At 44.6% G+C, this 14,716-nt stretch overlaps 1 protein-coding gene across 1 annotated transcript in view; it reads right to left on the reverse strand.

The window, feature by feature from the left end:
- Nucleotides 1-11,112: 11,112 nt before the first annotated feature.
- The window catches only part of rapgef4a (Rap guanine nucleotide exchange factor 4a), a 61,337-nt gene continuing 57,733 nt past the window's right edge, over nucleotides 11,113-14,716 (reverse strand). Inside the window, exons 26-31 of the mRNA XM_039014935.1 lie at nucleotides 13,460-13,550; nucleotides 13,287-13,337; nucleotides 12,976-13,063; nucleotides 12,382-12,446; nucleotides 12,116-12,170; nucleotides 11,113-12,018 (exon numbers count right to left, since the gene is read on the reverse strand). Coding sequence (XP_038870863.1) covers nucleotides 11,891-12,018; nucleotides 12,116-12,170; nucleotides 12,382-12,446; nucleotides 12,976-13,063; nucleotides 13,287-13,337; nucleotides 13,460-13,550 — 478 coding nt within the window. The 3' untranslated portion in view covers nucleotides 11,113-11,890. The remainder of the gene's footprint in view (nucleotides 12,019-12,115; nucleotides 12,171-12,381; nucleotides 12,447-12,975; nucleotides 13,064-13,286; nucleotides 13,338-13,459; nucleotides 13,551-14,716) is intronic.

Consider the following 14,716-nt stretch of genomic DNA (forward strand, 5'->3'; position numbering starts at 1 on the left):
TCCGGGGCCCGCAACGAGGGTGCCCAGTCCGGAGTCTCCAGCGACGGTCTCCAGTCCGGAGCCTCCAGCGACGGTCTCCAGTCCGGAGCCTCCAGCGACGGTCTCCAGTCCGGAGCCTCCAGTGACGGTGCCCAGTCCGGGGCCCGCAACGAGGGTGCTCAGTCCGGGGCCCGCCAAGAGGGTGCCCAGTCCGGGGCCCGCAACGAGGGTGCCCAGTCCAGAGTCTCCAGCGACGGTCTCCAGTCCGGAGCCTCCAGCGACAGTCTCCAGTCCGGAGCCTCCAGCGACGGTCCCCAGTCCGGGGCCCGCAATGAGGGTGCCCAGTCCGGGGCCCGCAACGAGGGTGCCCAGTCCGGGGCCAGCTGCGAGGGTCCCCAGTCCGGGGCCCGCAACGAGGGTGCCCAGTCCGGGGCCCGCAACGAGGGTGCCCAGTCTGGGGCCCGCAACGAGGTTGCCCAGCCTGGAGTCTCCAGCAACGGTCTCCAGTCCGGGGCCCGCAAAGAGGGTGCTCAGTCCAGGGCCCGCAACGAGGGTGCCCAGTCCGGGGCCCGCAGCGAGGGTGCCCAATCCGGGGCCCGCAGCGAGGGTGGCCAGTCCGGGGCCAACTACGAGGGTCCCCAGTCCGGGGCCTGCAACGGGAGTCCCCAGTTCAGGGTCAGCGACGAGGGTCCCCGCACCAGAGGTGCCACCAAAGTGGGGTGAGCCAGAGGTGGAGCGGGGTCTGCGTCCCGCACCTGAGCCGCCACCCCGGATGGATGCCCACCCAGACCCTCCCCTATAGGTTCAGGTTTTGCTTTTGGGGGGGGGGTACTGTCATTTGGGGGGGGTACTGTCAAGCCAACTGACATTTATTCCTGATTATTATTTGACCACGCTTGTCACTTATGAACATTTTGAACATCTTGGCCATGTTCTGTTATAATCTCCACCCGGCACAGCCAGAAGAGGACTGGCCACCCCTCATAGCCTGGTTCCTCTCTAGGTTTCTTCCTAGGTTTTGGCCTTTCTAGGGAGTTTTTCCTAGCCACCGTGCTTCTACACCTGCATTGCTTGCTGTTTGGGGTTTTAGGCTGGGTTTCTGTACAGCACTTCGAGATATTAGCTGATGTACGAAGGGCTATATAAAATAAACTTGATTTGATTTGATTTGATACTGTCACGCCCTGACCTTAGTGTTGTAACTTTAATGTGTTACAGAGTTCATGTTTAAGTTAATTCATTGAGCTGTATCTAAAGATATTTCTTTACAGTTATTTACATATGTAATTGTATTGGTTAGTATTGAATTACGCTTTTGACTGCAAGTTCCAGTATGCCTTGCGACAGGAAGTAGAGAGTGAACGCGCTAGTTAAGTGCAATTGACAGGTGATTATTTGGCTCCTTTGCGCTAGCATCTTACTGGCATTGCTCTGTAGAATCTAAAGTTGTTAAATGTAACGTGATCAAGTATTATTACTAAAAGAAGCTTTCATATCAAACCCGACGTCCCGAGTCATTACTTTGAAGATAGTTATTCTATATTTTGGTGCCGAAACCCGGGATATGAGCTGGGACGAAGAAGCGGCTGAAATGGCTGAGGAGGAACGTCGGCATGAAACCGAAAGAATGAGACGAAAGCGGGGTACCAATCGAGGTGCCACAACACGGATTTTGAATCAGATTGACGTGGAAATATCCCAGTCGAATCCGGATACCGATCACTTGAGTACATTGTTGGAATTGCTGTCAGCTAAGGAGGACAGTTTGTTTGAACTTGATCGTGGAATTGAACAGTTAACCCCATTGGACGGATTGGAGGCAGAGATTGCATGCACGGAGGATTACAAAGAGCGCGTTATCATGCTGAAGAGCCGTGCACAACGAGTGATAAAGAAAAACCAGGATCTCAATCCACTACCAGCACGGGTGAGTGACGCTAACTCCAACAGATCACAGAGACAATCAGTAAGGATACCAAAGTTGATTATTGAGACATTCTATGGAGATGTCAGTATGTGGCAGGAGTTTTGGAGCCAGTATGAGACTGCTATTCACAACAATGATTCACTGTGTAATAAAGAGAAGTTTACCTATCTGAAAACATATCTCACTGGACCAGCTGCAAGGGCAGTAGCAGGACTGATGTTAACAGACAGTAACTATGATGATGCAATCGCTCTACTCGAGCAGATTTGGAAGGAAAGATCTTGTGATTAGTGCTCATATGTCAAAGCTGTTGAATCTCACCCCTGTGAAGAAATCCTCTGATCTAAATGCATTGAGGCAGCTATATGATGAATGTGAAATTCAGATTAGGAGCCTGGAATCACTGGGTGTAGTGTCAGAAACCTATGGAAGCCTACTATGCCCAATCTTACTGCAGATGATTCCAGAGGACATAGCTCTTGACTATAGTCGTCAGAGGGGAGTAGATGATGAATGGAAAGTGTCTGAGATTGTCAGTTTCCTACAGAAGGAGGTTCAGAGCAGGGAGATAGCGCTACAAATGACAAGATCATGCAACCAACAGAAAGAGAGCAAACCATGGAACAAGTCATGCTTCTCCAATGAAATGAAAACAAAAAGATTGTTTTCCCAACATGCCCTCTGCTGCAGCACTGCATACAGCCAGCCAGAAGGAACAAAACTGTCTATTCTGTGACAGTGCAGACCACAAATCAGAAAACTGCCCTGACCACAATATTGCTGCACGCAAAGAGAAACTAAAGAAAATGGGAAGATACTTTGTATGTTTAGGACAGAGACACATAGCAAAATTCTGTAAGGTCAAAGATGTGTCATGTGCATCATGTGGAAGCAGACATCACGTTGCTGTGTGTACCGGTAAGAGGAGTGAGGTGCAACCCCCTACTGTTTCTGTAGATGCTGTTGTTTCCTCAGTTATTCCCCATTCAGTGAAGATGAAACCAGATGGACAGAACACTGTGTTGCTACAAACGGCAAAGGCATGGGTAGAAGGCCCATCGGGCAGGAAGATAGCTCGTTGCTTACTAGATGGAGGCAGTCAGAGAAGCTTCATACATGAAAACCTTGTGAAGGGCTTGAAGCTACCAGTAATCAGACAAGAGGCACTCACTCTTCACACGTTTGGCTCCTCTGCCCCAGCAATGTCCCAACGCAACACAGTGAAAGTCATCTTGGAGAATGTCTGGGACAAACAGCAGAGAATAGAGATAGAGGCAATTGAAACCCCACAAGTGTGCACAGCTGTGATGAAGGTTCCTGGTGAACAGATTCGACATGAGCTCAATAGAAAGGGACTGCAGCTCACAGACTTTCCAGGAGATGACAATGATCCTGAACTCTCTGTCCTGATAGGAGCAGACTACTACTGGCAGATAGTATCAGGCAGAGTGGAGCGACTGACGGAGACGCTGGTTGCTTTAGAGAGCACCTTTGGATGGTCGGTGCAGGGACCCGTGTTCATGTCAAGTGTCGCCGAGGCAACTTGCATGTTCATCCCACTTGATGAAGACACACTAGTCTCCAAACAACTGCATGCATTCTGGGAGCTTGAGTCTCTGGGTATTATAAGCGAGAAAACACAGAACCCAGAGGAAAACGAGGCTCTACAGAGGTTCGAGGAAACAACCACCTTCAAAGATGGGCGATACCACGTGGAGTTGCCATGGAAACGAGAAATGCCAGAACTCAAAGACAACTATAGAATCGCCAAGAAACGGTTTGAAGGTCTGAAGAAAAGACTGAAGAAGGATGTGACGTTGTACAGCAGATACAATGAAGTAGTAGAGGACTACTTACAACAGGATATGGCAGAGGACGTGCCCAAGGACAACGCATCAAGTGCAGACAACGTAAAATACTACTTACCTCACCATGCAGTACTCCGAGAAGATAAGGTGACAACAAAACTGAGAGTGGTGTTTGATGCCTCGTCCCATGAAGATGGCTGTCCATCCCTCAATGACTGTCTACTCACAGGACCGAACCTGAATCCGAATCTGCTCAGCGTTCTGATAAAGTTCAGACTACATGAGATCGCATTCATGGCAGACATCAAGAAAGCTTTCCTGCAGATATCCCTAGCAGAGAGAGACAGAGACGCCGTGAGATTTCTATGGCTCACAGGCCCACCAAGGGGAGAAAATGAAGAGGAGCTGCGTGTGCTGAGGATGAAAAGAGTGTTATTTGGAGCTTCCCCAAGTCCATTTTTGCTGGCAGCTACAATCAGGAAGCACCTGAAACAATATGAAACAGAACAACCAGAAGTTGTAGAGATACTGAGAGAGTCACTCTATGTAGATGATTTCATTGCACGTTCACGCAATGTTGAAGAGGCTTACCTTGTGACAACAACTGCAAAGCGAATGCTGTCGATTGCAGGCATGGACCTCTGCAAGTGGATGACCAACTCTCCTGAATTAAAAACAAAATGGGAGGAGAGTACGACAACTGAGCACCCGTTGACGCTAGAAACACAAGGATTAGTGCTGAAGGTTTTAGGTTTAGTATGGAGACCGGAAACAGATGACTTTGTGTTTGACCTCAGGCCACTACTGAGCATTCTAAAGCAAAAGGAAAACACAAAGAGAAGTGTTCTACAGTCGTCTGCACGTATCTTCGACCCTCTTGGTTTCTTAACTCCCTTCACCATCAGGATCAAGTGCATGTTCCAGGAAATGTGGGAGAGGGGACTCAGCTGGGACGAAGAATTACCACCTGATCTGACACGAGAATGGCAACAGTGGTGTTCAGAACTACCCCAGTTACACCAGCTCACCATACCAAGGTGGTACAGAACAGACATGCGGCCACAGAATAGCCACACTCTGAAACTACACGTGTTCTGTGATGCAAGTGAAAGGGCTTACAGTGCAGTAGCTTACTTGCAAGGTGAGTCACAAGACAGGGAAACAACAAGTCTAGTCGCATCCAAGTCCAGGGTAGCCCCACTCAAGAAAATGACGCTGCCACGCCTGGAGCTCATGGGAGCTGTGATTGGAGCGAGACTAGCAAACAACTTGATGACCACACTGAAAATGGAAGAAAAACAGATCAAAATGTGGACAGACTCGATGATCGTGCTGCATTGGATTTGCAGCTCAGCTCAGAAATGGAAACAGTTTGTTGCGAACAGAGTGACGGAGATCCAGTCCTTGACCAATCCAGAGTTATGGTCACATATTGAAAGGAAAACTAATCCAGCTGACCTCCCTACAAGAGGACAGACTGTTCGAAACTTGACACAGAGCGAGCTATGGTGGAATGGACCCAGAATTCTGACATCACCCAATCAGTCCGAGGGGACTGATGATAACAAAGTTCCGGAAGAGGTGAATATAGAACTCAAGTCTAGTTGCCAGGTTACTGTACAACTCGCAGCAAACAGCACAGACATCCCTGAACCTGTGTTGGAGCTTGAAAGGTACAGCAAACTGAAAAGAGTGTTCAGAGTCACCGCCTGGATAAAGAGATTCATAGCCAATGCTCGTACAACCATAAAGATACAAGGTGAACTGACTGCTGACGAACTGTTCGATGCAGAAAAGTACTGGATTAAGGTAACACAACAACAGAGTTTTGGACAGGAGATCAAACTACTGAAGGCAGGAAAAAGCCTAAACAATGACTGTAAAATCAGAGAACTGAAACCGTTCCTGGACGAACACGAACTACTCAGTGTAGGAGGAAGACTGCAACAGTCCAGCTTCACATTCAGAGAGCAGCACCCATGGGTTCTGCCCAACAAGTACAGATACTCAGACAATGCAAAAACGTTCATGAGAGCTGATCAGGACTTGAAAGAGCTGTGGAAGGCAATCGAAGAGCCCCAACTTTTGGCTTTCTTCTCAGAAAGGGGCATCACCTTGGAGGTTCATCGCCGAACGAGCAGCCTGGTGGGGCGGATTCTGGGAAAGACTTGTCAGGTCAGTGAAAACATGCTTGCGAAAGGTTCTTGGGAGAGCTTCACTCAACTTGGAAGAGATGTGCACAGTCCTGACAGAGGTTGAAGCAATTCTATATTCTAGGCCTCTGACCTTCGTGCACAATGAAGTGGATGAACCACAACCCCTGACCCCAGCACACTTCCTGGTGGGTAAACGACTAACCTCTTTGCCTCCAAAGCCATTTCCAGCTGACACTCAGCACCCAACGCTAAACAAGGAGGACATGACACGCAGATGGAAGTACAGGCAGAGACTTGTGACCAGCTTCTGGAACAGTTGGCGAAGAGACTACTTGCTGGATCTAAAGTCAGCACACCGCTGTGATACACCACAGCCCACCCCACTGAAAGCGGGTGACGTTGTACTCATAGGAGAAGATAACACACCCAGACAAACCTGGAAACTAGGAAAGATTGAGGAACTGTTTCCAGGCCGAGATGGCCTAGTTAGATCATGTTCAGTTCGTACTTCTTCAGGGACTTTGTTGAGGAGACCTATTCAGTTGATATACTGCCTAGAGATCTAGATGAACACAGTTGTTCATCGGGGGGGGAGGATGTTGTAACTTTAATGTGTTACAGAGTTCATGTTTAAGTTAATTCATTGAGCTGTATCTAAAGATATTTCTTTACAGTTATTTACATATGTAATTGTATTGGTTAGTATTGAATTACGCTTTTGACTGCAAGTTCCAGTATGCCTTGCGACAGGAAGTAGAGAGTGAACGCGCTAGTTAAGTGCAATTAACAGGTGATTATTTGGCTCCTTTGCGCTAGCATCTTACTGGCATTGCTCTGTAGAATCTAAAGTTGTTAAATGTAACGTGATCAAGTATTATTACTAAAAGAAGCTTTCATATCAAACCTGACGTCCCGAGTCATTACTTTGAAGATAGTTATTCTATACTTAGAGAGCCTTTTTATGTCTCTATTTGGTTTGGTCAGGGTGTGATTTGGGGTGGGCATTCTATGTTTTGTTTTCTATGTTTCTTTATTTCTATGTTTTGGCCGGGTATGGTTCTCAATCAGGGACAGCTGTCTATCGTTGTCTCTGATTGGGAACCATACTTAGGTAGCCCTTTTCCATCCTTTCAGTGTGGGATGTTAACTTTGTTAGAGGCTTCTTAGCCCTGTTAAGCTTCACGGTCGTTTTGTATTGTTTATTGTTTTGTTGGCGACATTCAAATAAAAAGGAATATGTACGCTCACAACGCTGCACCTTGGTCTTCTTCCAGCATCGGCCGTGACACTGATGTAGAGAAACAGACACCTCACATGTCCTCAACTGGCAGCTTCATTAAATAGTACCCGCAAAACACCAGTCTCATCTCGGAGTCGCCTCTTTGCTGTTGATGTTGAGACTGGTCTTTTGCGGGTACCATTTAATGAAGCTGCCTGTTGAGGACTTGTGAGGCGTCTGTTTCTCAAACTAGACATTGTAATGTACTTGTCCTCTTGCTCAGTTGTGCACCGGGGCCTCCCACTCCTCTTTCTATTCTGGTTAGAGACAGTTTGCGCTGTTCTGTGAAGGGAGTAGTACACAGCGTTGTACGGGATCTTCAATTTCTTGGCAATTTCTCGCCTTCATTTCTCAGAACAAGAATAGACTGACAAGTTTCAGAAGAAAGTTCTTTGTTTCTGGCCATTTTGAGCCTGTAATCGAACCCACAAATGCGGATGCTCCAGGTACTCAACTAGTCTAAAGAAGGCCAGTTTTATTGCTTCTTTAATCAGAACAACCATTTTCAGCTGTGCTAACATAATTGCAAAAGGGTTTTCTAATGATCAATTAGCCTTTTAAAATGATAAACTCGGATTAGCTAATACAACGTGCCATTGGGACATAGGAGTGATGGTTGCTGATAATGGGCCTCTGTATGCCTATTTAGATATTCCATTAAAAATCTGCTGTTTCCAGCTACAAAAGTCATTTACAACATTAACAATGTCTACACTGTATTTCTGATCAATTTGATGTTACTTTAATTATAAGGGCACAAGGCGAGACCCAAATGCAGACACAGAAGACTGGTTGAGCTCCGATATTTATTATGTCAAAATGGGTAGGCAAAAGGCAGGTCGTGTTCAGGCGAGAGTTCATAAACCAGGTCAGAGTCCAAACGGTACAAGACGATAGGCAGGCTCAAGGTCAGGGGCAGGCAGTGGTCAGGCAGGCGGGCTCAGAGTCAGGACAGGCAAGGGTCAAAACCAGGAGGGCGAGAAATGAGAGACAGGGAAAGCAGGAGCTGAGAAACAAAACCGCTGGTTGACTTAACAAACAAGACAAATTGTCATAGAGAGACAGGAAACACAGGGATAACTACACCGGGGAAAATAAGCGACACCTGCAGGGGGTGGAGACAATCACAAGGACAGGTGAAACAGATCAGGGTGTGACAGTACCCCCCCTCTAGGGGCACCACCTGGCGTCCTACCTGGGCGCATACCTGGTTGACTGGGGTGTCGACGGTGGAAGTCGGTGATGAGGGCTGGATCCAGGATGTCTGTAGCGGGAACCCAGCACCTCTCCTCCGGGCCGTAACCTTCCCAGTCAACCAGGTACTGGAAACCCCTGCCCCGTGGTCGAACACCCAGGAGGCGTTTTACCGTGTATGCCGGATGGTGTACAGGTGAAACAGATCAGGGCGTGACATTAACGGACAAAAAATGTGCTTTTCTTTCAAAAACAAGGACATTTCTAAGTGACCCCAACCTTTTGAACGGTAGTGTATATAATGTGTAATATTGGGATGCAAACTCAAAAATGTAATACATTTCAACTTTATATCTGACATGGTACAGATGTGTTTTTTTAAGCCCATAAGCATGTGTGTAAGGTGTATACTTTTGTTTCAAAGTATATTTGTTTAAGACTACCAAGAGTGTGACCCTGATTTAGCCTACTGCAGTAAATTAAGCTAACAAGGGGTAGGCCTATTGTAATGAGTATGATCAGAGACAGACTGCTGGTTTCAAGCGCAGGGTGCAGCAGGTGTTTATTTAGTAAATCACCATAGGAGGAGGCAGGGTCCAGGGGCAGGCAGAAGGTCATACACAGGGAATCCAAAAAGGTAACAGTACAGGCAGGGAAAAAGGCTAATAACGTAGTCCGGGAGATCAGGCAAGAGGAAGATAACAGGAAATCTGATAGGCAAAAGTACAGGCAAGGAAGTGAGAATGGCCAAAAACTACGATACACGGGAGGACTAAAATGGAAATAAACAGAGCTCCGAATAGAATGTGTACAAAAACAAACAATACCTCACAATGATGGGGTGCAATGAACTGAACTAAATAGTGTGTGTAAATGACATACAGGTGTGTGAACTGGTGATCAGAATTCAGGTGATTGGGATCTGGAGAGTGAGCTGCGTTCAGGGGATCTATGTGTTTGAGAGTGTGAGCTGGAAAGTGGGCTGGAAAGTGAGCTGCGTTCAGGGGATCTATGTGTTTGAGAGTGTGAGTTGGATGCAGACGTTACGTTACACCTATGGTTTTTGCCATTTTCTTTAATATAATATATATGAGGCATACCTTCTCATTCCTCTCAATTCGAGTCCTGGTTTTAACTTAACAACCCTTCACTGACACGAAGATAGGCTATTTAAAGATTGCATTGTGGGTGGAGGAATTGGTCGAACAATCGATGGATAGCAGCCTATAGCCATATTCTGTCTGTCAAGCAAGTAGGCTAATATCTTATATCTTAAATAGGAAGAAATATGCTCCAACATAAACCCCTCTTGTTGTTAGTAAAGTAAAATTAAAACGAAGATGGTTTAAATGAATGATGCCTACTCGAATTTGCCTAATTTCAGCACCATGAGCTGTCCATTTCAGATTGATTATGCAGCGGCTGCCACTTCAAGTTTCAGCACCAAGTTAATTGAATCTGGCTTATTGTGAGGTCAATAACTCTAATAAATACATAATGGGCAAGTGTTCTGCAGCGCATAAGACTCAGGATGCAAGTACATTTTCTTAGAAATATGACTTGGCTCTGAGCTCCTCCAAGCATTTCGTATAGCCTATAGGCTATGGATCATTTGATTGAGACCACACTAAATAGCCTATAGGCGCTTGATATTGTGTACCCAGCGGAGAATCAGAGATGAGGGGTGGTATCAGACACACATCGATATAGCCTAATAAGCAACTAATTCTAGAACACTGATAAATATAGAAATGTAATCAATTAAAAATGAAATGACCCTACCATTGACTAGAGTTAAAAAATACTAAAAGGTTCCCCTGACTGAAATTGAAAAAGCATGACCCTCCCCCATTTTCTGTCAGGTCCCCATTATGTACATTTAGAACCATCCCTAATGTGTGACTAGTCAAATCTGGGTTTGATTGAATTGAGCCCTTAATTGTGTCAAATATAATTTAGCAAGATAAAGACACTTCAGCAGCTAAGGATTAACATAAGGTTTTTGAGGCAAGACAGCCCATTTCCTCGATGACACCCATGTTGCGCCATAACTAAGCACTTTTACGCACGAGACCAAGCGTTTGCCAAAAACAGACAACTGTAAAATAAAGATACAAATCATAGGATTTAGGTTATTGGTCTGGTACATGATGTTTACATCACGCATTAATGATTATCACAGCTTTCAAAAAATTATGTAATTGAAAACATCTCATGGCGCGTAGGCTAGGCTACACTGAAACATAATGCGATATTACCTACCTTTGACTTTTCCAACAAATAAAACCGGCAATCACAGTCTCACAGATCCAATGGGTGGCGTAACTTCTGTAGGTAAACATATAACTAAAGACAGTACTGTAAAGACCCCACTTTCGGAACCCGAGCGTGACGTCTATGATTTCCCCATACTGTGAATTATAGAGTTTCCCAACTTCCTTGACCCGGGCTACCAAACGCTGTAACACAGAGAGAAGATCTCAACATATTTCGAGTACTTTCACACAAATTCTGATGACAACAGCTCCACTCCATGGACAAAATCTGTACATCCCAAACGATATTAGCACTACACAGTCGTAGCAGCTATGTTATAACAACCAAAACCTGCAGTCTTAGGGAATTTAATTAGTTTTCCTATCATCAAAAGACTACTATGACAGCATGAAACGGCATTTGAAATATTATTCAGGCTACTCTAAATATATCATCAGCTCATAATTAGTTGTTATAAAAAAGAATCAATTGACAATCAAATGGACAGCATCGTCAGCAGATACATCTAATTCGTTTTTAATATTTACAGAATAAACATGGAAAAAAATCTTGCAGACAATAGTTACCTCACAGATTTTTATAGAGGAATGTGCTCACATATATCCAGCCCAACATCTCAAATAATTTCATGCTGAGGTCATAATAAACAGAGGAATACATTGTACAATGTGTAATAAAAAGCCACAAACTAAAATATGTATAAATATAATCTGATTTACAAAAAAGATATGAAACCACAACTGAATATTAAGATTTGCAATTTATGAGGTCAGGGAGTGAAATAAGAGCCAATGTTTCCATTCTGAAAAGTTTCCTAACTAACATCAACCCGACATAGATTTGTGCAACAATCTAATGGATGATTATTTCCAAAAGATCCTTCGCTTTATACATTGTGTCCTTTTCATGGGGCAGGTGACTTCAAAGTATCAAATAGACCTTCAGGGACATAAGAATGAGATGAATTTGAAAATGCTGTGAAATTTAAACCAGGCTGTTGCCCATTGTTTACAAAAAATTTAACAATACACTTAAGGAAACAAAGAAGCAGAAATTATACTGACATTTGAAATACAGTTGAAGGTGGAGCTGTTGAACTCTGTAGCATCTAAAATGATACTTGACTATACATGTAATAATGTGAAGTTCCATGTAGCAGAGTGGGTATGTGTGTGTACTGGTATAACATACTGTATAAAGCAAGCTTCTTTTTGGCAGTAGAGCAGCAGCATGTGACATGTCCAGTGTCCGTCCAGTGTCCAGGGAGGATTCAGGTTCTGCGAGGCTCCAGTCTATGGGAGAGATGAGACAGTGTTCTCTGGTTGTCAATAACAGTCAGCTGGCGCACGTAGCTCCGCACGTCCGGGTGGTTCTTACTGGTCTGAGACGGCTCTGCACCTGAGAAAGGACGAGGAAAACCCACGTTTATTAAAACCACGTCCTGTTGGAAGCCAGTCAAGTGAAGACTACACAGAAGAACCGTATGTTGACTTACTGAATGGTAGACTTCTGCAGTATCTCACAATCCTCACTGTATTAGCGATCATTCGCTGGAAGAATAAAAACAGCACAACTAGATGTTATCATTGTGAATTTACACAAATAGAGAGTCACACACTATATGTAAGCAACCAGTAATTTATCAGGTAAAACACCAACGTTTCGGCATCACTGTGCCTTCTTCAGGGTACCATTAAGACTGTAGACTTCCAATATAAAATAATATCATGTACAAATCTATATCATCTTGGAGGGCCTTACCATTTTCTCAAAATTGACCAAACTGTCAATGAACGTCTTGTTTCCATCATGAGTGAATGTCATGTCTGAAAAGATAATTGCAATATGATTACACACATAGAGAGAGCATATTTAGCCTGGCAGGTAGGAGCATTGGGCCAGTAACCGAAAGGTTGCTGGATCGAATCCCAGAGCGGACAAGGTAAAAATCTGTTGTTCTGCCCCTGAGCAAGGCAGTTAACCCACTGTTCCCTGGGTGCCGTGGATGTCGATTAAGGCAGCCCTCCGCAACTCTCTGATTCAGAGGGGTTGGGTTAAATGTAGAAGACACATTTCAGTTGAATGTATTCAGTTGTACAACTGACTAGATATCCCCCTTTCCCAATTCCCAGGAGTGGAATTGACCAGAGCAAACAATGTAGAAGCTACTGTAGTTACACTGTGTCGCAGGTCGACACTCCAAAACAAGAGGTCAAAATCGACGATAATAACTTCTTCACACAAGAGGCAGTGAGGATATGCCTCTCAATAGTCAATCAATGGGTGAGATAATGGGTAAACAACATGGAGGGTCATGAAGGCAGTGGAGAGAGAGCTGTGTTGTGTTGCACTGACCTTTGATCAGCAGCGGCATAAAGGGAATGATGGGTGGGTCCAGCTTGGCCACAGTGAGCCGGTACGCCCGATGGTTCCTGGACGGGTCCTGTGGAAACACTCACACTGTTCTGAGATCTGCCATAACCATGTTAAGTGGGCCCAGTCACAGCCAAGGGTGGTGCTGCTCAATCCATACATTGCTCGATGACAAATGACCATGCAAGTTTCAATTCAATATTTGAATAAAGAGAAGCTATAGAAAGCAAGGCTAGAGACTATGTGAGTGGATGAATAGTTGATACGGGGCTAAAATGGTTCATGCTACTCACCATTAAGCTTTCAAATTCGCTGTAAAATTTCTTGAATTTGCTGGGTAGTTTCTGTCAACACAAATAACAGGGAAGGTTAACAGACAGTTGAAATCCCCATATTCTTGGGCAGGTGCTAAACACAGGCGAGTGTTGTTGGAAAGACAGATAGACAGTGACAGACAGACACCCACCTCCCAGGTCTGACTCAGTCTGCTCACGGCTGGGTTGCTCATGCCCATAATGATAGCAAAGAAGGAGTTGAGGTTCTTATACTCCTTACAGCTGTCACAGAGAGAAAATAGTCCAATGATTAATCAGGATCAGGTCACATGTTACATGTGACTAATGTAAGTCATCATAGGGGTCTGGAGAGGAAACGCATGATACACGTACATTCAGCCATTTACACATTTGTTCATCTTGACATATAGACCTTCCTTTTAGGGATGGATTGGGAGGGTTGCCGGACTGTACCCTACAGCTAAGTGTGTGTGTGTGTGTGAGTGTGTTATTTCAGCTCCACTGTACACGTTTGGTTGCTTTCCCATCAGCGTCGGGTCAATGTGAAATTCTACCTGCTACACAAAGCGTGTTGTTTTGAGAGTGGAGAGGGGCAGAGGGAAGAGCATCTTTATTCTATGATCCCAACTGTACTGTACCATATTCATCCATTATGCGGAAGTAGAATAGCTTTGGTCCAGTTTTTCGCAAGTACTCCTTAAATTGTCGCTAGTGGTTGTACTAAATTACCCTCTAATTGCACTAGTTGCTTTTGTTTACATTGTGAACATAGTCAGTGAGTACATTTACATGCACACTAATAAGTCGATATTAAACTGATTATGGCAATATGGCGAGTACGGCATTAGTCATGTAAACACCTTACTCTGCTTATCTTAATCGGCGTACGGTGATAATCAAAGTAAGCATACGCCAATTAAAACAACTGGTTTTCTGAGAAATCTTTTGAATTATTAGGACATACAGTATGAAGGCCTTAATCCGAGTTACAGCGGTGTATTAGATCTGCGACTGTCGTCACACTAGCAGCGCATGTTTCCTTCTTCTGCGAGAGTGAAGTGAGTCCGGGAAAAACGAAAAGTATGCATCTTTAAAAAAAATCCCGTACAACTTTTATGTGTTCGAAATCCCCAAAATAACACGGTGGCTGTGGTAGAACGCGTAATATAACATTTATTTTGATTTGCAATTTTCTGCATTTATCAAAGTCCCATCAGGTAGCCTGATTTCAGATGTGTCCATGTAAACAGGATTATTAGGGACATCGTTCTTCTTGCAAAGCATGTAAACATTTAAATCAAACTATTATATTTAACTGACTATTCACAATAACATATTATTGTGTGCATGTAACTGTACTCAGTGTAGCTAGCTAGAAAGCTATAGCTAAGAGTTTATGCTAGCTAGTAGCTTCTTAGTAAAATGAC

The sequence above is a fragment of the Salvelinus namaycush genome, chromosome 19, assembly GCF_016432855.1.
Source record: "Salvelinus namaycush isolate Seneca chromosome 19, SaNama_1.0, whole genome shotgun sequence".
NCBI lineage: Eukaryota > Metazoa > Chordata > Actinopteri > Salmoniformes > Salmonidae > Salvelinus > Salvelinus namaycush.